General features: G+C 53.2%; 8 protein-coding genes across 8 annotated transcripts; 4 read left to right on the forward strand and 4 right to left on the reverse strand.

The window, feature by feature from the left end:
- Positions 1 to 1070: 1070 nt before the first annotated feature.
- Positions 1071 to 1946, forward strand: UMAG_11488 (putative COPII component; the record flags this gene model as incomplete). The annotated part of the gene is made up of 4 exons (XM_011391244.1): positions 1071 to 1083; positions 1293 to 1354; positions 1509 to 1577; positions 1677 to 1946. The coding sequence occupies 4 exons, from the start codon at positions 1071 to 1073 to the stop codon at positions 1944 to 1946; spliced, it is 414 nt and encodes a 137-aa protein (XP_011389546.1).
- Positions 1947 to 3051: 1105 nt separating this feature from the next.
- On the reverse strand, positions 3052 to 3519 carry UMAG_11489 (uncharacterized protein; the record flags this gene model as incomplete). The annotated part of the gene is made up of 1 exon (XM_011391245.1): positions 3052 to 3519. The coding sequence occupies one exon, from the start codon at positions 3517 to 3519 to the stop codon at positions 3052 to 3054; it is 468 nt and encodes a 155-aa protein (XP_011389547.1).
- Positions 3520 to 5395: 1876 nt separating this feature from the next.
- Positions 5396 to 7818, forward strand: UMAG_11490 (protein phosphatase 2A regulatory subunit RTS1; the record flags this gene model as incomplete). The annotated part of the gene is made up of 3 exons (XM_011391246.1): positions 5396 to 5419; positions 5562 to 6234; positions 6317 to 7818. The coding sequence occupies 3 exons, from the start codon at positions 5396 to 5398 to the stop codon at positions 7816 to 7818; spliced, it is 2199 nt and encodes a 732-aa protein (XP_011389548.1).
- Positions 7819 to 8720: 902 nt separating this feature from the next.
- Positions 8721 to 9197, forward strand: UMAG_12197 (uncharacterized protein; the record flags this gene model as incomplete). Its single annotated transcript, XM_011391274.1, has 2 exons — positions 8721 to 8959; positions 9047 to 9197. 2 exons carry the CDS (start codon positions 8721 to 8723, stop codon positions 9195 to 9197), a joined length of 390 nt encoding a protein of 129 aa, XP_011389576.1.
- A 328-nt stretch (positions 9198 to 9525) lies between these two features.
- On the reverse strand, positions 9526 to 13401 carry UMAG_02874 (uncharacterized protein; the record flags this gene model as incomplete). Its single annotated transcript, XM_011391003.1, has 1 exon — positions 9526 to 13401. The coding sequence occupies one exon, from the start codon at positions 13399 to 13401 to the stop codon at positions 9526 to 9528; it is 3876 nt and encodes a 1291-aa protein (XP_011389305.1).
- A 1280-nt stretch (positions 13402 to 14681) lies between these two features.
- Positions 14682 to 16763, forward strand: UMAG_11491 (uncharacterized protein; the record flags this gene model as incomplete). Its single annotated transcript, XM_011391247.1, has 1 exon — positions 14682 to 16763. One exon carries the CDS (start codon positions 14682 to 14684, stop codon positions 16761 to 16763), a length of 2082 nt encoding a protein of 693 aa, XP_011389549.1.
- Positions 16764 to 17187: 424 nt separating this feature from the next.
- UMAG_02876 (uncharacterized protein) lies at positions 17188 to 17641 on the reverse strand (the record flags this gene model as incomplete). The annotated part of the gene is made up of 2 exons (XM_011391004.1): positions 17188 to 17375; positions 17458 to 17641. The coding sequence occupies 2 exons, from the start codon at positions 17639 to 17641 to the stop codon at positions 17188 to 17190; spliced, it is 372 nt and encodes a 123-aa protein (XP_011389306.1).
- A 587-nt stretch (positions 17642 to 18228) lies between these two features.
- Positions 18229 to 19842, reverse strand: UMAG_02877 (uncharacterized protein; the record flags this gene model as incomplete). Its single annotated transcript, XM_011391005.1, has 1 exon — positions 18229 to 19842. One exon carries the CDS (start codon positions 19840 to 19842, stop codon positions 18229 to 18231), a length of 1614 nt encoding a protein of 537 aa, XP_011389307.1.
- Positions 19843 to 21424: the final 1582 nt, after the last annotated feature.

The raw sequence follows: 21424 nt of genomic DNA on the forward strand, positions 1-21424 counted from the left end.
GGAAGGGAAGGAAGGATTTTCAGTCAAGAAGAAACAAATTTTTGGCTGCAAACGACACTCAGACTCACGACTTGCCAAACACAAAGAAAAAGAGAAAACACGAAACACCAGAAAAAATCCCAAAGAAAGCTGCGGACAACTCACGACTCGCTGTGACTCTTCTTTTCCTTTTTTGCTTTTCTTTCTGCAAGAAATCAGGCGGAATCTTACATTCTTAGGATAGTCGTGAGTCGTGAGTGACGGGGGGTCGCGGACAGCAAATCGTGAATCGTGAATCGATCACCGTGGAGCTGAGTGGCACAAGGCACGAGGTACAAATCGTGAAGGTGGGTACAGTCGTGAGTCGTGAGTCAGTCGTGAATCCTGTAGATGCTACATCTCGTGTCTACACCTCCGCTTGAGTCGCTACTTCCCCACATCGAACTTGAGTGCGAGAGATCTGTGGTGTGAGCTGCGAGAGTCATCAAACAGGACATTCATCCCTGGCTCATTCGTGATTGTGTCAATACAGTCGTGAGTTTACAAATCATACGCAGAGGACCGTACAAATGACGAGGAAGAAAAGAAGAAAGGCTCACCGCACAGACACGAGATCCAATCACAAGTCGCAATCGTCAATTGTGAATTTTGCAGCTGCGTAGAACCACGAACTGACTGAATCGTAAATATGCCAATCACGAATTATATCAGGCACAACTCCGCCCACTCACGACTCGTTTCAGCTCTCACACGCAGAAAGCGGTGATTCGTGATTCGTGATTCACGATTGACGCTGACTGCCTGTTCAGCTCGAATTCTCCACATCGTCAGCGCGACGACGCACGGAATCGTCGACGCTCTTTTTCCCATCGATCCAGCATCATCTCCAAGCTCGCACGTCGTAGCTTGACTGCCATACTCGAACGAAACCGACCTGGTCCCGCACCGCACTCGTCCAGACCTCTGCTCGTGTTCGATCTACCCCAGACTTCTCGGACACTGTATCGTACCTAGCGTCACGAATCTCTTATCATTAGGACAGCAAACACCACCTTTTTCAGCTTCAACCCCCTTCTCGAAACGTATTCAAGATGTCGGGAGAAGGTGCGTGGGCTCACCGTCGTAAATGCTGCTGTCAGGTGGCTCAGAAGGGAATCGTACTGACATTTGTGCTCTTATCTCGCTTTGCCCGTTCCTTCTTTGTAACGCCGCTCCCCATGTTCGACGATCTGTCACACGGCAACCCTATCGCACACCTCCTCCTCTTCACATCCGACACGACGCTAAACCATGGTGGTGGCCACAATCTACAGGATGGCTTTTCCTGCTCTCGGTCCTGCTTTCGGCGGTCCTTCTCTTCACTATGGTTTTCTTCGTGCGTACTCAATATCATGCAATCCAGGGTGCGGATCCAGTTTGACCATGCCCATCGCTGACTCCTTTCTCACTGGTCTCAATTTTTATCCTCCGGGCAACATCTGCCACATCCATACCTACTATCATTGATATGCCACCCAACGACGCAACAGATCATCATGTTCTCCGATCTCGAATGCGACTACATCAACCCTATTGATCTTTGCAATAAGCTCAATCAGGTACGTTTTTCCCCCTCACCCTTCTCGCTTCCACCTTCCCTTTCGAGTCTCGCTGACATGCTCTCGCTCTCTTTTCCCTGTCCGCTACGTCTTTGACAGTTCATTCTCCCCGAAATGGCAGCACACGCAGTGCTCACCCTGTTCTTCCTACTCAGCGGGCAATGGCTTGCCTTCCTACTCAATGCTCCTCTCGTCGCATTCAACGTCAACAAAGTCATGAACAAAAACCATACCTTGGACGCCACAGAGATCTTCCGCACCTTGTCTCAACATAAGAAGGTCTGCTTTATCAAACTCGGCTTCTACCTCGTCAGCTTCTTCTACTACTTGTACAGGATGATCCTTGCGCTCATCGCCGACACCGAATAAGCGCACCTGAAACACGGGCAACCTAGGCGACACGAACGAGGTCAGTGCCGGAGACGAAGCTTGGAGAGATCCATACAAGTGGCATCCCAGGTAGGGGCGAGGAGAGTAGGAAACTGCAGTTTCATCACCAGGCACCAAGGCCTTTATATGGTGTTTCCTTGTAGTATTGTCAAAAAAAAACAACCCAGATCTTGAATCACGCTTCATCTTTGGTTTGCGCCTTGCTTGGCATCCTACTGCCTGTCGTTTCAAGCTGCATTTTTTTTGGCTATCTGGATAAGCCTGTCGCATCACGCCACGTGACCTAGGAGCTGGAAGCCATGTTCAATGGCAAGATGCTGCATAGAATCACTCAACAACGACGACAACCACATCGCCCAAAGAAACGCTGATGTCCGGACTCTTGAGCTCTGCTTTGACCTTGAATCCTTGACCCACAACTGCTCCTAGCTCCGGAACCGTCAGATCGATTTTCATCTTCATGGCTTCTAACACGGCTGCTTTCTGCGCCACTTTCACCAAATCACCCACGCTAACCCAGCACTTTCCAAACGTTGGCAGCGAGATTTGAGCTGACCGCCAGCGCTTGTAGATTGGCATGGAACTCGTTGCTCGAGTAGTCCTCGTTTTCCAGCGCCAAAGATTTGTGTTGCTCATTCTCCTGCATCTCTACTTGCCATTCTGCGAACATCTTCCTTTCCCTTTCCTTCGCTTTCGACAATACCCCCGCTTTTGTTGTTCTAAATTCAACGCTTCCTTCTGTATCAATGTCAGGAACGCGGATTGCTGGGCAACATGGTACCCGCTTCGAAGTATTTGAATGACAAATTGCACTCTATCTGCTCCATCTTTTCAGACTGAATCGTGTCGAAATTTTCAAGCAACCACGACCTGGTACCGAACGTGGTCCAACAGGGTAATGTCCGACGCAGGAGCGCGCATCTTCCCGGACAACTGACGGAACAGGTGGCGAAACAGCTTCGTCCGTGGCCCCAGCGGGTGGGGTTGAATTTTCGGGATCGCATCTGCTTGCGTGCGTGCAGAGCAAGCAGAATCGGTATGCCCATAAAAACCCCCACCCCAACAGCCAGGTGTTTACACCCCGTTACCGCGAACTGAGCGTCTTGGATCGACCAATGGCCGTTCGCAGAGGCGGAATACTATCGTTATTATCAGGCAAGTAAAGTGCGCGCGACCGAACCGTTTCCATATGCTTGTGGAGGGAGACCTTCACCGACGGATCGCCAAATGTGACTGGTAGCGTGAATCCACGCGTGGCGATCTTGACCATTTCAGCGCTCAGAATCTGCTTCTCCAGTCGATCAATTGTTACAAGTCGCTTATCCAGAAAGGATTCATCTGGATGGTGAGACTTCCCAAGCTGGGATACGCAAGAGAGCTCAGGATTGGCTTCGTGTCTGAACTGCTGGTCAACAACGAGTATAGCAAGGAAAGCAGCGCGAAAAGCTAGACGAGAAGCAACTTTGAGCAAAACGGTGACGACATCAAGATTCGTGAATTTGGACACGCCCACAACGATGGCAAGTGCAAACGGTTTTCGATCTGCATTCATAGCGATCTTACTGGTGCCGAGCGGAGGCAAGGAGCGAAAGGAAAGCAGGCGACGCGAGCTAACAGCATGTCACTCTTGCAATCTCTTGGACCCTGCATAGAACACGCAAGGTGCAACTTGACGCCAAAGTGTCCGCTCCTAGCTGAAACTCTTCAGAGCTTTGGCGGTGGTTGGCGCAAGCGAGTGACGCTGCTCTTACACCACAACACACAGACAGGATCTCGGGCGCGTTCAAGCGCTGCAAAGACAGGGAGAAATGATTGCCGATGGATGGCTATCGAGCTGAGCCTTGTCTTTTGAATGCATTCAAGCATATCTAGCATGTAGACAGGATAGAGAGACAGTCCGAGGAGCAGATCGGGATATTCACGATTGTGGTTTCCAACGTTGTATGTTCCATGAAGATGAGGATGAGCGAGGGACAAGAAATGAATGAATTCAAGCAGATTCGTGATTCATGAATCGTGAATCACGAATGTCAACAACGCTTTTGTGAAACTTGAATCCGAAAGTAGCCTGGCTTATATAATATTAAGTAACGTGTAATAGTAACTTATGGCGAATCGTGACGAATCGTGAATGGTACCAATCGTGAATTAAAATGCAATCACGAGTTGTGAATCGTGATTCACTGGAAATGCACCGACGTTTTTTTCAACGCGCTGTCGAATGTCGAGTTGAGATAAGTTAGGTTGAGCGGCGCGCGCGACTCACGAGTGTGACTGGTGGTTGCAGCTCTTAGCTGTGCGTGGCAAGCAACAGAAGGTTCTCATGTGTTTTTTTGGGCAAAGTCTGCCGTCAGATCGCGCCCTGCTTGGCGGCACGCTAAACGTGAGATTGAGTGACAAAGTGCCGCACGCGCTTCAATTCAGCCAAAATGGGCCACACGGCACACCACGACCACGTCGTGTCGTCGTCGCTCCGAAATTCACACGAGACTCACAACTGTGACTGACCAGGCACAGTCAAGCCAAGCGACCAACAAACAGTCACTACGAAAGAGTCGTTCGCTGCCTTTGAACGGCTTTGTGGGCGTGTGTGTGTCTCTCTGTCTGTCTGTCTGTTTAAGTAGCGAAATCGTAATTGCCCACTGGCCAACTTCCCGAGTGTCTAGCCGTCTTGGTCAGTTAGGCTGGCTGCCTGTCTCTCTATCTGTCTTGCTGCGTGCTTGTTGCCTGTCGCTGGCGTCCAAGTCGCGCTCGTTCATTCCTGTCGAGATTGTCAATACCAACCGTATCGACATCGTCACCATCGTCACCACCATTCCCCACCTCACTTTGGTTGTTCACAAGCACTTCGCAACTCGCTCTCAGCAACTTGGCTGCTCTTCTACCGGTTCAAACGGCCATCACCACCTTCAGCCAACGCGCAAATCTTCCATCAATTGACACGCGACGCCTAGTACAGCCGAGATACACAGTCACACACCGGCGCTTGTCTTCAACACCATTCACACCCCAAGCCGATACATAACAGAGCCATCAATCGCGCGCTCTCCTCTGCTGCACCAGCCTGCGATCAGTACCGTCATACATCCACGTTCGCTCGCCTAAACGCCATCCAGCTTCCACTGTCATCTGCTTTGACCGCTAACAACATTCGTCTTCGCTGGTGACGTACACTCTCCGCAATTCGTGCCCTCAGCTTCGTTGCAGCAGGCAGCCATTCTCGTACAGCTTAGTGCGCAGTATCTCGTTCGCTCTTGCGTGTCCCTGCATCACACCAACTTCGTGCACGCGCCCTCATCGATCCATTCCCTCGGTTCCACTTTTACCGAACCAGCCAGCAACATTGCCGCGTTCCTTTTCTCGGATCACTCCTTCCCTCATCTCCTTGCCCCTCCCAACCTTTTGGCTGGGATCGTACAGGCGCCATCATGAAGGGACTCAAGAAAGCTATGGTATGTATCAGTTGTAACAACGTGAAGCGCCGCCCGCATGCGTCAGTGCGCGATTCCAAGTTCGATTCTACTTGCTGACCTTACCGTATATCATCGTTACATAACCACCGTCGTAAACGTCCTATTACCTCGACTCTCCCAGAACCTTTCGCGTTCCAAGTCGAACGACTCTAACGGCAACCGCAGCGGATCGGCAGGCGGAGGAACCGTACCAGCACCCCCTCCCAAAGGTGGCTCCGTACCCGCCAACCCTGCCTATCAAGGCTCACTCAAATCCACCAAAAATGGCCCCAGCTCTGCATCCAGCTCTTTTAGCTCTCTCTCCAGCTCTGCAACTTCGGCAGCTCCCTCACATGCCCCTTACAACGTCCCAGTTTACCCTACTGGCCAAGGTACGCCCCAAACTCGTTTGCTTCCCCACGGTGTGAATAATCTGGCTGACAAGACGCCGCCTGCTCCTCCTGTCGTCGTCGTCGACGTCTCTTCAGAGATGCCCGCCGATCCCATCCCACACTCGGTCGCAACCGCGTCCCAGCCTTCTTCTTCCATCACTCCTTTCCATCATACAGGCTCTCCAGGTTCCCCTCCTCCTCCAGGCGCCGCTATGGCTTCCCTCAGCAGCACCGGCATCGCCGCTTCCGAGCTCGCTACCCCTCCCAAGGCTGCCTCGCTCACCCGATTGCGTCAGAGCCCCTCCAACTCGGGCCCCAAGGATACCATTCCCATCACTTCCAAAACACCGCCGCGCAAGCAGAGGAGCTCGCGCTTCCATGTCACAGAAAAGGTCGAGCTCGAGAAGCTTCCACACTTTAACGGTATGTGCCCCTCACCACGCTTTTTTGACCCTCACATTGCGATACAACAACTGACCCCCTCTTTATTTGGCTCCAACAACAGAGGTGGTCCCCGCGGATCGACCCGAGCTCTTCGTCCGAAAGCTTCGTCAGTGTTCGCTCGTGTTCGACTTCAACGACGCCAGCCAGGAGCTCGAGGGCAAGCAGATCAAAGCCGCTACACTACACGAGATGCTTGACTACATTACCACCAATCGCAAAGTCATCACCGACGAAATCTATCCGGAAGTTGTCGCCATGTTCTCTGCCAACCTTTTCCGCTCCATTCCACCACAGGTCAACCCGGTCGGTGACGCCTTTGACCCAGAAGAGGACGAACCGGTGCTTGAACTTGCCTGGCCCCATCTTCAAATCGTCTACGAGTTCTTTCTCCGCTTCGTCGAGAGCCCCGACTTCAACACCAACATTGCAAAGAAATTCATCGACCACCACTTTGTCTTGCAACTACTCGAGCTCTTTGACAGCGAGGATCCACGCGAGCGCGATTTCCTCAAGACAACATTGCATCGCATCTACGGCAAATTTCTCAACCTCCGAGCCTTTATCAGACGGTCCATCAACAACGTCTTTTTCCAATTCATCTACGAAACCGAGCGTCACAACGGCATCGCAGAGCTGCTCGAGATTCTTGGTTCCATCATCAACGGCTTTGCGCTGCCGCTCAAGGAGGAGCACAAGACCTTTCTGACGCGCGTGCTCATCCCGTTGCACAAGGTCAAGAGTCTCGCGCTCTATCACCCGCAGCTCGCCTACTGTGTCGTGCAATTCTTAGAGAAGGACAGCTCGTTGACCGAGGAGGTGTTGCTCGGCTTGTTGAGGTACTGGCCAAAGGTTAACTCGCCCAAGGAGGTCATGTTCCTCAATGAGGTCGAAGAGATTTTGGACGTGATCGAGCCGTCCGAGTTTGTCAAGGTCGAAGTGCCTCTCTTCCAGCAGCTCCAGCGATGCATCAACAGTCAGCACTTCCAGGTCGCCGAGCGCGCTCTGTACTTTTGGAACAACGAGTACATTGTCAACCTCATCGGTGACAACGTCCAGGTCATCTTGCCAATCGTCTTTTCTTCGCTCTACCAAAACTCGAAAGCACATTGGAATCGCACTATCCATGGTCTCGTCTACAATGCGCTCAAGCTCTTTATGGAGATCAACCCAGCGCTTTTCGAGATGTGCACAAACGAGTACAAGCAGCAGCGCCAGATGGAGAAGCAGAAGCTCATCGACCGCGAGGAGGCATGGAAGAGGCTCCGCGACACCGCCATCAAGAACAGCAAGGCGATTGGCGTTGAAATGCCCGCCTCGCTCAAAGAGGAGCAAGCGGCGCCAGCGGGAAGCGTCAACCCATACGACCTCGATGCCTTTGACTCGGCGGCTGATTTAACAGCAGGCGCCGATAGCCTGTTTGAGCAAATGGGTCAAGGCATCAATGGCGAAGTTTCGACGACCGACTTTGACGATGTCGAAGCCCACCGCGTTGCACAAGAAACCTCGCAAGCGCAGCAACCTGATCTTACCAGGGAAGACAGCGTTGACGATATGGTACGTTGACCTTTGATCCACATCAGCAGTCGACTCGCACTTGGCGAGAAAGCAAAAGAAATATTCGCATCCGCTAGCAGCCCACTCGCTATCGTACCGTGTACCACTGCTTCACGGAGCCTGACTAGAAATGCGAAATTCATCTTTATCTTTGCATCGCTGTTTCGTCATCTCTGGCAGAAAGATTTTCCAGAAACGGCTCGACAGCAGGTCAACAAGCAAGAGTCGCCTCATGTCCGACGCAAGAGCGTAATACCCATGGACCCGACCGTACTGGCCGAGCTGGCCGGTCACAAGAGCCTAGATGGGTGAGTATTTGTTGATTTTCGCTGTTCATTTTGCGGGCACAAGTTGACGAGATGTGCGGTTTCTTCTCACTTGTCGTTGCAGATCGGATCTTTCTCAGCTGTCGAATGATGCATAGACAGCTCCCTCTTGCGCATACACATGCTAGACGTAATTTGTTGTGGGTTAATGCAGTGGGACCTGGTCTTCGTCATGGCAACTGCTGATGAACCCCCGAGTGCACTTGAACCAACCCGCTCTCGTCGGTGTCATTCTTGTCGCATATCTTGGGAAGCATCTCTAGCGCACAACATCTTGTCCCCTTTTGGTGTTCGTTTTGTTTCCCATCGTGATTTCCACTTTCCTTCTCTACGGTGTGTTTTCAGGCATGTGGTTTTTTAGAAGGCTCTTTCGTTGGCTCGGTGTGTGTGGTTGTGTCAAGTGGGTTGATGAGGTGGGTCGGTCAAAGGGTGAATGCTGGCGGTGGCGGTGGATTCGGGGTCGGAGTTGAAGTTCATTTCGATGTGGTAAGGGTGTACGTATTGGTGTCTGTTTAGGATGAGCTGATCTGTCTTCCTGACCACGTCGTATTCGGTATCACTTGTTCAAGCGGTGTTTTCGCAAACATGCATCGACCAACTAGCCTCTACGTGACGCTGATCTGCCTGCTTGGAACGGTGATGAGCGTTCGAGCGGCGACGCAGAGGGTCGGGGATTCGTGCAGTTACAAGCAGAACTGCCAGGATTGGGCGGAAGGTGTTGGGCCGGACTGGGCCAAAGGAGCGATAACGTGTGCTGTGCCGCAGGATGGTAAACCCGAAAAATGCGGCAGTGGCGATAAGAAGGGCAGAGACGAATTCTCAGGGTAAGCCAGCAAGCTCAAACCATGCTTACAACACCAAGCACTTGCTCAACTGATACGCGATATCTTGATATTCTCAACCACCAATAGCGTCTGTAAAGCAGTAGGCACCCTGTCAGCTACAGAATACGGTTGCGCCTGCGGCGTCCACAAGGCAGACTGCCCCGAAACTAGCCCCTTCTCCCGAATCTTCTGGCCCCAGGACTGGCTCGAAACCGCCTGGTCCCAAGTACACCACTAACCGCTTCCCCCCTCCCGTCGCTCGTCCAGCCTTCTTGGCATTCGCCATAATCCTTCGAGTTGCGCGTCCATACCACCACACCGACTGTTCTCCATCCCAAATCACATCTACACCCAGCCAAATCAAGTGGTTTGTCCACACAAAAGTCAATTGTGATTTCCCAGGTGTGCATGTAGACAAGGATGTCTTGGCTACAAAATCAAAGCTGCACGCTGCATTGGGATGGTGTGAGATCCTCCTTCCCCAGCTTAAGCGTTATATTGAGATCGATGAGAGGACAGACCAAGACGCACGCCACATGAACCTCGCCAATGTGAAGCGATAGGGCTCAACCCGAACGAGGTAGATTGGGCGTTGACGAAGAAGCCAGTGGCATTGGCCGGATCGCCGGAGTTGCATTCGCGCCGCCGAGGAACCCGCGGTGCAACGTGATCCTCTTGAGCGGCTGTGGCGCTTGTGCCGCTGTCGCCGATACCCTGCTATCCGCCGTCGAGTTCGACGACGCATGTGCAGCTCGTCCGTTTCCACTCGTCGCTCGACTGGCGTTCCTCGCCGACGCGCCCGAACCCCGACTCCGTGTGGCGCGTGTGTCAGGATCTTGGTACGTATATTGACCGAGACTCGCAGCAGCCGCCAGAGCACTCTTGCGAGGAGCTGCACGCTCTTTTCGTAAGCCAGCGGTCGCCGACGATTTCGGCGTGTTTGCTGTTGGCTCTGCTTCTGCATTGCGCGCTAGCGTCGACCGCCGTCCTGTTCCGCCCGTTGCTGCAGTGCGACCAACATCAGGCGCGCGCCGTTCGGTTTGCAAGAATCTTTGACAGATCTCGATATAAAGAGACCCGTACTTTTGCACCCAACGAGCGCCGTCAGTGCCTCTCAAACAGCTGCTCAGCGCATCGATGCTGCATGCCGCCAAGACCGAAATCTCTTGCAACTTGTCGTCGCGGATCAACCAGCCGCGCGACTGTTTTTCCTGACGAGCGAGTCGATCATCGAGCTTCTTGAGCTCGCGGTAGCAGCCTTGATTCACGTCCGATGATCGAGGATCGATCTCAAAGTCGTCTGCACTGTCGTCGCTTCCAGCCGCATTCGAGACCACGCGGCGGCTGCCGTTAGCTGCCTGGTTGTCAGCAGCCAATGGAGCATCGTCGTCCGTGTCAGCATCCAGATCAAAATTGTCCGTGAACATCTCTTCCGGGATCCAATTGTCGTCGTCAAGGCTACCATCCGTCGTCCCTGCCTGCGGCTCCACTCGTGATGGCGGCGTCAAGCTGACATTTGAAATGTCGTGCGCGTCCTCGTCGAATTCAGCGAAATCCTCATCTCGAAGCTGCCTCTGCTGCTTTCGAGTGTTCTGTCCTCGACCGTTGTTCAACGATGATGATGCCGCCGACACCTTTGCCGCGACTTGCATCTTGATCGCCTTTTGGCCGTTCAATACCTTGTCGGCCGCCGAGCCCACCATCAAGTACGACGTGTTAAATCCCGCCCGATTCATGACATCTTTCAACTTGAACACGCCTTCCGAGCAAAGATGCTCAAACAGCCGGTGGATTTCGACCTTGGCGATCTCACTACCTGCGCCGTGCATCTCGAGTTTGTCGTGCCCAGCCTCGCGGATCTTTTTGGTACGATGGCCGTAGAACACTTCGGCACAGTGCGGTAACGTCCATCGGCCTCCTTTGTCCGCGATCGCTTTGACCAGCTTGATCGCCTTGACAGCGAGTTCGGTAACGTCTTGGATGTAAATCGCACCGGACTGACGGCAGCAGTTATCGCACGTGCTGCGACACTGTTCCGAGGTGAACCCGGATTCGCCAAAGTAACGCAGGACCTGGACGCGGCGACATTCGATTTCGTTTTCGCAGAAGCGTTGCATCTCGCGCAAGGAATCGATGCTACGGTCTATTGCCTCTTGCGACTTTTCCTCGCTGAGCATCATGTTCTCCATCCTGCGCACGTCAGTCCAGGAATAGTACAGGATGCAGACCGAGTCAAGCCCATCGCGTCCAGCTCGGCCCGTTTCCTGATAGTAGCCCTCCAACGACTTGGGAAGCGAATGGTGGATCACAAAGCGGACGTCAGGCTTGTCGATACCCATACCAAACGCAATCGTGGCTACAATCACCTTGTACTCGCCGTTCTTCCATCTTTGCTGCACCTTTGAACGGTCGTCCTTGCCCAGTTTAGCGTGGTAGTGGTGAGCTGTGATGCCGTGCTTTTTGAGATCGTCGGCGACCGTCTCGCAGGACTCGCGGCTGAAACAGTAAACGATACCACATTCGTCCTTGTGCGAGGTGAGGATGAAACTAGCGATCTCGTCGATCAACTTGCTCTTGGGCTTTTTGCGCACCTGATACTCGAGATTCGGGCGATTGAAGCTCGACGAGAGCTGCAATACGTTGCGCATCTTAAGACAGGACTTGACATCCTTGATGACACGCGCATTGGCTGTAGCAGTGAGTGCCATGATGGGTACCTGCGGATACTTGTCTCGCAGCGCACCCAGCTCGGTGTAATGCGGACGAAAGTCGTGTCCCCATTGACTGACGCAATGTGCTTCGTCGACGACGATGCGCGCCAACCGCTTCTGCGAGTAAAGGAGGTCGAGGAGTTCCATCGCCTGGTTAGATTGGCGAATGAATTCTGGCGTTACATAGAGCAGCCTCAAAGAGCCCACGCGATCCCTGGCCGTGTTGAATGCGTCTCGACGGTCGTTCGCGCTCATGTCGCCAGTAAGCTTGACGGCGGGTACGTCCTTCCTGACGAGGTCCAGCACCTGGTCTTCTATGAGTGAGAGAAGCGGTGAGATGACAATGCTGACGCCCGTGGCTTTATCTGTGTCGATGCAAGCGGGCAGCTGATAGCAGAGCGACTTTCCGCCACCGGTTGGCATAAGGACGAAGACGTCGCGTCCGCTGAGCGTGCCATTGATCGCCTCTAGCTGATTGCGTCGAAAGCGCTTCAGTTTGAAGAATTTCTTGAGCACGTAGCCTACTTGGGTGGTCCAAGGATAATGGGGCATGCTGCGCAGCTGATCCTTGGACATAGGCTCTTGCATCGAGGGGCCGCAAAGCTTGAATTTCTCCTCGACCGGCATGGCCTCAACATCGTCTTCGTCATCATCGCTGAGTTCATATATCTGTGCGTTGACAATAGGTTGATCACGTCTGTCCGCACTGAGGCTGCCTTGCAGAAAGCCGTCTTGATCATCGACGTTGACGGCACTTGTTGCCACGGAGGGAGCCTCATCGGCTTGGGTACGGTGCTGAATTGAGTTGTCTACAATTTCTGGCAAATCTGTGCTGTTCTCGTTCGCAGAAACGATGTCATCGCTAGCATGTAGAATGTGGCTTGGATCTCGCAGTACGCGGAGAGGAGCCGTTGAGTTGGATTTAGATGCTGTCGAGGAAGGTGTTTGCTCGCGCGATGTCGTTACAGGTGAGGCAAGAGGCTTCCTCGCAGCTGACACCATGTTGTCGCCCAAGATCTGAAACGAGCTCGAGGTTGTGCGGACCGCCGAATCAGAATAAGGATTTGCTGGCAAACTTCTGACTGGAGTCGACCTTCTCGAGGTATTCTCGGCAGTGTGACCAGGCGTAGTTGCCGAGGTAAGCGACGGAGCGGGCACAGCTCCAAATTCTTTCGCACCGAGCGCCCAAGCGATGTGAGCCAGCTTCTTTTGCATCTCGTGCACACGCTCGAAGGCTTCGTGCTTTTGGTACCAAGCCTCGGGGCCGTGCCATCCCAGCTCTAGTGTTTGCAATTGTGCCAAACGGCCGCGCAAAATTTGTTCCTTGGCCGCAAAATCGATCCGAAGCTCGTCTTCGCTGTACTTGTCATATTGTGAGTCATACTGAGGAGGCGCGGTCTGAGATGAGCCAAGCGGTGGATATTTACGAGGTGTCTGCGATATCGAGCCACTCGAGGTAGGCTGTGGCAGACGCGATCCTGATGGCAGGCCGCCGCTGACGTTTGAGATGGAAGCGGCCGATGGACCAGACCTCGATCTCTTTTGAGCAGTGGATGCGTCCTGGTCATCGGTAATAGACCGCTTGGGTGACGGTCGATCACGTGCACCTACGTGTTTGACATCGTCTAGGTGTGTATGCTCGTCATCGTCGAGATAGATGATCCCAGACCTGCGATCTTCCGCTTTGCACGCGCGATATGGGGTATTTGGGGTTAGTGCGGATTGCGGCATAACTGAAAGAAGGCAATCCTGGGCAATGTGCGTGTCCGACACCTTTGGGGCGAGCTGACACGAGTCGATGTTCTTGATGCGAGAGCGACGTTGGCAACACAGCGAGTACTTCGATGTACAACGTCTGGTGAGAACAATGAGAACAATGCGGATGAGATTGGGCTTCGAGCCACTGGCGAGGCAACGAATGGGCCAGTGTTTGCTCAGCGGAGTCGCTGGAGGTAATGACGATTCTGCGGGCGAAAAGGATGGCGAAAAGAGGGTAGTGATTTGCTCAGGGCCGACTGGAGGGCTTCAACAGCAAGTCATCCGGAGTGCTCTCTTTTCGGTGTGCAAGTACGATAGCAGATGGGATTGCTGATGCTGAGAAAATGACAGAACGAGAGGCGCTGCCGACGTTGATAGAATTGCGCGGAGTTGATATTATTGCGGCAAGAGCAGATAGATAACACGATCATGTGAATGCTGAGTCAGTATCGCGGGTGTCGGCCGATGCCGAGAGTCGATCGACAAAATCAACAGACGATAGATGTAGGCTGCGATGAAGGGGCGAGCCGAACGTGTTGAAAAGAGTGCTGCTGATCGGCTGTGATTGTGGATCGAAAAAGGTTCTTTTGCCACGTATGCGATGTGGATAACGCTTCTGAGCGATTTGGTGATCCTTGTGATGAGGAGAGAAGCCGTCGGCGATTGGAACCGAAGCTTACTGCGCAGTTCCAACGGTCCTACGAGGAGAGTTGCAGCCACCGCGGCGTGCTGCCTGAATTGGAAAAAGTGTTAATTGCGGTTTCTCAATCGTGAATCACGTTCCCAAGACGCGTTCCGCGTCGGAGCACTTTTACATTTCTTCCTAGAGAGCACCGAGGTTTCGCTCAGCAGTTTTCTTCACGGTTGATTCGTGATAGTATTCGTGAATTTGTTCGCGACCTGTGCTTGGAATGTCAGGTGGTGTGTGGAGGTCGCTGGGCCAGTCACGTGATGCATCAAGAAAGTGTCTCCGCTGCAAAGTGCATTTTTTTATGGTTTGGCTCAACCAAGAAAGGTAAAAAGTGGTGGATGCTATTCGTCATTCATGGTAAGAAAGACACTTTCGACAGTCTCATCCTCATCCATTCCAGCCTCTCCTCTTGCCTGCAGTTGCGCACACTCGACGACAACGCGACAGTATCAGATGGACACACAGACGTCAACGTCCAGCAGGAGAGGTAGCCTATTTTCGACCAGAAGACGAAGCTCAGCACTACGAATCACGTCAGGCAGCAGGGCGGAGTACAGAGTGGATGGAGTCACCCGTCGCCGCTTTGATTCGAAGCGGCAACCTAGGTCAGCGCCAGGAAGATTCGTTCACGCCTGATCTACAGCATTCACGCTACATGTCGGGTGAATCTGACAATGAATCGGCTTATCCTACACCTTCGGACCCAACCACCGCCGCTCAACCAGTACCTCACGAGACATGGCCCATTAGCAGCAACAGCAAGATGATTGACGGCATTCCGGTCCGCGCCGACGAGGAAGTGCGCAAGATCCACTACATTGACTCTTCCGCTGACCATGCGTTCTTGACCCCAGCCACGAAACTGGAAGCTCCGACGGCAGTGGCTACGACGACCACAATGCCCTCATCGTCGGTCGGGAATGTAGCCGACGTGTCTCATTTGCAAGTCGCACCCACCAACCAGGCAGCTTCAGCAGCACCAACAGGAGCCTCGCCTATCTCCTCTGCTACATTGCCGCCCTGCTCAAGTGCAGCGCAGAACACCGGCACAGCTCAAGGTCTGACGGGGAACGCAGCTGCTGTGTCGTCAATGCCTGCCACCGATGCGGCTGTCTGTGCAGCGGACGCTCTGCCCTTGCGACCGGTAAACATGGCAACCTCTTCTGCTGCGTCCACACCTGCTTCCACACCAGGCGCAACTCCACAAACGTATGCACGCAAGAGAGGCAGGCCACGCAAGCACCCCCTCCCCGATCCGAACGCACCACCCAAATCGAAGCGCAAACTAAGTCCAGTCAGATCTGCTGCCGCTGCTGCTAAGAAGAAAGCCACGGCGGCTGCCGCCGCTCGCTCTGCCGCCTCGAGTGCTGGATCGCTCCTCTCTGTCCCCGATCTCGGTCGTCTCATCCCACAGGGTTCAACGTCGGACAATGCACAAAATTTTATCCAGAACAATCTTCGCTTGTTTGCCGATCTCTTTGTGGCGCTCCAGAAGCAGGCAGCCACCGACAGTCCAGCACGCAACGAATCCCTCGTCCTTCTCACCGGTGCAACACAGGAAAACATGCAACACGCTCTCGACGCAGGTCAGAACGAGGTTTCGAATAGCGAAAGCACCAGAACATCTGTGATAGATGAACGTCCGCCCGAAGACATGGCGACCTCGGCGCGTGAACCGACAGCTGCTCCATCTACTCTGTACGCCGATACTGGCGCCGGTATGGCGAATGTGGGAGCAACGTCGTCAACCTCAGCAGCTCCTTCTAACCCTATCTCGGGACCCAGCGATGCCATTCGCGACGAAATCAAGAAAAAGATGGCCGACGTTACCAAGGGTCGCGAAGCCATCCAAGCCGAGATTCTTCAGATGCGCGTCGACGCAAGCTTCTTCGAGAATGCACAAAAGACGGTCGACGAACGCATCGTTGTGCTCCGAGATCGAATTGCTAAGCACACAGCGCTGCTACAACGAGAGCGTGAAGCAACGCGCCAGGCGAGGGAAGCCACTCGCAGAGCCAAAAAGGATCGTAAGGCAAGGGAGAAGAGTTTGCGCGATAGCGAGAGGGAGGAGCGTCGGCTTGCTCAGACGTTTGCACAGCTTGAACGAGAGATCGCTGCCGAAGAAGAGGAGCGGCGGCGACTGGAAGAGGTCGATTCGAGCGACGAAGAGGAGGACGAGCGGCCCGAGGAGCAACGCGCTTCAGTCTCAGGAAGCCAGTTGCCAGCAACGGAAACAGCTTCGCTCAGTGCGAGTCCCACCGAAGCGACAACTGTCTCTGCCACCGGTACGCCTTCCATTGGTAATGAGGCAGCCATCACACCAGACCGTGCCATCGGCTTCAGCGACGAAGAGCTCGCCAAAGTGCTGGGTATCTCGACCAGTGAGCTTGCAGGCTTCAGTCAGACGCTCGAGCTGACTGCTGGTTTGCCAACTTCGCCAACGCGTACACCGCTCAGCAGCAGTGCGGCTCAACCAGACGCGACACCTTCGACATTTGCATCCATGCTTCCATCCGTCACAGAGGCTTCTGATTCGAATGCTGACAGCTTTGACGTCGCCGCGTTTCTCGAGATCGCTGGCTCGTTTGGCAGTGCCAGTGACGCTATCACAAGCGAGTTATCTGCAACGCAACAGCAAGGATAATGCAAGTCTCATGAAAGGCTACATGTCCAAGCCGCAATCCGGCTTCCACGCCGTGAAAGTCCAGCAACTCGAAAAATTCCATGAACAACTAATCTCACATCACATCAAATGCATCGTGCATCACCATCTTGTACTTTTACACATCAGATACTCGGTTCAACCTACATCTTGACCAATCGTCATGACTTGCTTCACTTCATGCCTTTTGATTCGACGCCTGTGAGTGTGAGTGGAGATGTAAAGGAGCTGTGTGCCGCGTACAGGAGCATCGACTGTCATGCCCGCTCTTCCGCCTCAAACTCTCGCGAAGATTCTGTACGACTTCGTCCTAGAAGATGAGTTTCACGCCTTGAATTGAGATAGCGAGACGTTTTCATCGACAATTGAATAGTATAGTTTACAAAGATGCTGATGTCGGAGTCAACTAGAAATCGGTGGCTCGCCCGCCGTATGTCCACTCCTTCTCGTACTTCAACGGGTCATTCTTGGGACCACCAACTTCGCCCGTGGTAGGGTTCGTCTCTCCTTCGAATTCAGCTTTGGGCTTTCGTCGAGCATCCGGGTGCATTTCGCCCTTTTCTGGATCCGAGCTTGAGAGAAAAGGTGATGCATCTTAAGGTACACAGCCATTATCAGATGTTGAATCCGTCAATATCTGTTGAAAGGAGAGGCTCAGATGATATGGTTGACTTACTCTGCTTTTGCTTGACCAAGTTTTCGAACTCCTTTTGCTCCTGTGGTGGCAAAGGTGGGGGGCCGGGTCGGTTGAAGCCGCCTGAGCGCACGAGAGGGGTGGTGTAGAGCGCTCGACGTGATGCGCTTTGCGCCGCACTGTTTGACAGAGAAAATTTAATGGCAGATCTGGTGATTAATATCATCGTGCTGATCTGTGCCCGGAGGAGTCTAGAGTCTACCGTCTCTGGGGTGAAGGTGATGAGCAAGTGGCAAGAAAGAAAGTGTGCTGCACGAAGTTGTTGTATGCAAGCTATAGGGTTCGGGTGGAGTCGTGAGTGTGGAGGTGGCGCGTCACACACTGAATTCCCCGACGTTGGAGCTGCTTACGTGATGCCAGCTCGGGCGAAACGACCTTTTTAGAGAACAAACCTCAGACGCCCAAGTAGGACCTACCCACCAGCGAAACATCCATGGCATTCAAGATTGTTCAACAGCTAGACACCTGGTACAACTCAGCTTCAACGTCACAACAATCGCTGAGACGCTCTGTAGCGGAGACACCAGTCAAATTCGCCAGAAACATAATCCGATACACCCTAGATACATACGAGCTGAAACGAAGAAATGAAAACAAACCACAAAACCGAGCTGCATCACGATGTGATGGGAATATTGATGAAACACGAATCGTGAATATGAATGTAAGTCATGAGTATGAAACCAAGCATGAACGTGCAACGTGCAAGTGAGGGTCACTTGTTACATTTTAGAAATCGTGAATGATGCAAGCTTATTGCCTGGTAGGAACACGAGCAGCGGGGTTCTGGGCTAGAGCACCCACGGCATCGCCCTGGATGTCCTGAGGAGCGAACGAGTCGCGCTCCTGATACTTGGCCTCCTTGATGTCGTCCTGCGAACATCGATCCGACTCCTCGTCCGACTGCAGCAGACTCGTGTCGATCGCCTTGGGGTTGAACGAGAACGAGCCCTTGGGGATGAAGGTGGCGGCGATTATGACTATGGAGAGGACGGTGAAGTGAACACCACCAACGTACTTGAGGCAGTCGCGCGCACGGTTGATGGCAGCAACACCAGAAAGACCACGCAGTTGACGGTCGATCCATCGACCAAGGAAGGTCGAGATGAGCGAGTACATGACAATGTAGGTAACATAGAGGAAAGCCATTACGGAACCGAGAGCCGAGACGTCCTTGTCCTTGGCCTCCATCCTGGCGAGCGTCGACTGGATGTAAGCAGCGAGCGACACGTCACCAGCAGCCCAACCGTACGAGACGGGGATGAAGACGGCGGCGAGCTTCCAGGCGGATCCGACATTACCACGGGTGTAGGGGAAGAAAGGCATCACCCAGACGAGGTTGAGCAACAGAGCATCCAGACGCAACCAGGGCATGGGGGTGGGGATGGCCTGGGTGAAGATCATGACCGAGAGGGCACCGAGCAGTTCACCAAAGTTGGAACCGCCGACGATGATCTGCGAATAGGACGAAACACCAATGATGGCACGGGCGTAGATGGGAGCAAGACCGTTCTCGAGGTATCGGTGACCGTAAAGGGCAAAGGCATATCCGGGAACGAGCCAGATGAATCGGCGGTCGGTGAAGATGAGGTAACCTCCGTACCAGAAGGCCTTGATGAAGGCGCGAACACCGTCGACCATCGACATGACGATACCACGGGTCTCAACCTCGACGCGGGCAAGGCGAGACTCCTCCTCATTGCGCTGGCTCTCACCGAGCGAGGAGATCCAGATCCATACGGCGGCGGCGAGGGTGAAGAGGACGGGAGAGAGGAAAGCAGAGTAGTTGTAGCCAAACTTGCCGATGAGCGAGGTCGAGGTGAAGGCACCAGTGGTACCGGCAACCTCGTACATGACGTGGACGAAAGCGTCCATCTTTCGCAGACGGTCGACATCACCACCAACAATGTCACGAGGAATCACACGGCGGATCAGCTCGACAGTGCCGTAAGAGATACCCGAGATGACGTAGATAGGGAAGAGACCATTCGGGCTCCAGCTACCGTACTTGGTCTTGTTGTTAGCGGTCTTGTACTTGAGCACACCGCCCGTGGCAGCGTCGGCAATGAGAGGAACAGTAGCGATGATACCAAAAGTAAGAACGGCAGTAGCGAGTACCGTACGAGTAGGGAAACGCTTGATCAAGGGAGCGACAATGATGGAGCCGATGCACTGGGCGGCGTAGTTGGTACCGGTCAAGATGGCGATCTTCTCGAAACGACGAGCACCAAAACGCTCATTAGCCTGGGTGATAAAGCTTCCTGCAAACAGTTCTAGCGCTACCTTATAACACATAATGCCACAGGTATAAATGCCGATGTTGCGACGTTGTTCGGGCGTGAAGGCGCCCCATAGTTGCAGTCCCATGATGGAAAGATATCCGCGAGGGGGTCGATTGGGAGTCGGGACGAAGAAGAGGCGCAGACTTTTTGGTGGGATAGGAGAACAGTAGTGTGTTGATAGGTGGGTGAAAAGTGGACTGAGAAGAATTGAACCTGGTTGTGGTCTTATACGGCTCAGGATGATTGGGTAGCACCTTGCGATATTGCCACCCTTGTGCAATAAAGAGAGAGAGACCTTAGAACTCTAGCTTTCTCAGCAATCCTGTGCCTGCATCTTCGCAGCAGCCAGCTCCTGCTGAGAAGCTTGGTGAATAGAACAAACCAGCAAAGCTCACACAGTAGGTCTGTGGAGAAGACGGAGAAAGTGAAAAAGGCCCGTATAGTTTCGAAGACCGAGTTGGACAAGGCCACGTTCCATTCCTGCTGCAGCACATTTCAGGCAGCGTTGCCGCATCTGCAGCTGGGAAGCTCTCCGACGTAGGGAGAAAGCGTACTGTATAGAATCGGCTTCAGAATGGCCACAACAGCAGTCACAAGTTCAAAGCCCGTCCCTCTGCGAGCGGAGGAGAGAAGGGAGGTCGAGCCTGCCAGTACGAACCAACACGCCTGAGATAATTCGCCCGTTTTTTTTGTCCTTTGACATGAGGTGTCCAGTACCGCTTCCAGACTGATCAAAACGCGTCCATTTGTGATTCACCACTGGAAAACTTGCCTTGACGAAAATTGACTCACAAGGAAGCCTTCAGAGCACTACATTATTGCACACTTTGCGAACGACGGCAGACCCGGGAGCGGCGGCTGGACGGCTTGGCGCTTAGCTATGGAGCCCAGATTGGTTCAACCAAGGAGCCACGAGCAAGTGCAATCGTGATTTCGTCCAGGAAAGACACTTTTTAATACTTGCTGTATTCGTGCTCACACAAATCACGAATCGTGAATGGCATCTCGATTGGAACTCGTCTTTAAGAACGTGCGCTCATTTAACGAGAGAGCGAACTAGCTCATAAGCTGTACACGGTCTGGAACGGCGGGGAAAGGAGAAGGGGCGCCTGGGTCCATTTTTTTGGGTTTGTAGGAAGCGAAGCGAAGCTAGTGACGACCATCACGAAAAATGCAATGAATCCATCCACAGATCATGGATTCACGATTTGGTCCTTCACCAGGAAGCGGAGCAACTTAACCGAATCGTGAATCAGATTCTGTCTCTTCCAAAACAACTCTCCTTTGCCCCACAGACTGATCCATCATCGACAAAAGCTTGACAGATCAGACGACTTTGCGGATCGAACCACGCTGCCGCCCAAGCTCCGTTGCCCTGATCGCACGTGTGATTCCGGGACACGAAATGCACACTGCCTGCTTTCACACGCTGTATTTTTGTATGTCATTTATTCGGCTTGTGGTATCTGGCCAGCTTATCAGGTCCCATAGTCACACTGCTGCAAGCTTGAACCTAGTCGATAGGTTTCCTCGTTCATTGCCAAGACAGAACGTCGTCAGAGCGATATCCAATGTCGGCGAACGTGCCATTTGTTTTCCAGCAACCTTTGCGGCAGGCGTGCTTCGGTTTGAGTAATGACGAATAGATGATGTCCACGGCTAACTCA

This window comes from Mycosarcoma maydis, chromosome 7, assembly GCF_000328475.2.
Source record: "Mycosarcoma maydis chromosome 7, whole genome shotgun sequence".
In the NCBI taxonomy this organism is placed as follows: domain Eukaryota; kingdom Fungi; phylum Basidiomycota; class Ustilaginomycetes; order Ustilaginales; genus Mycosarcoma; species Mycosarcoma maydis.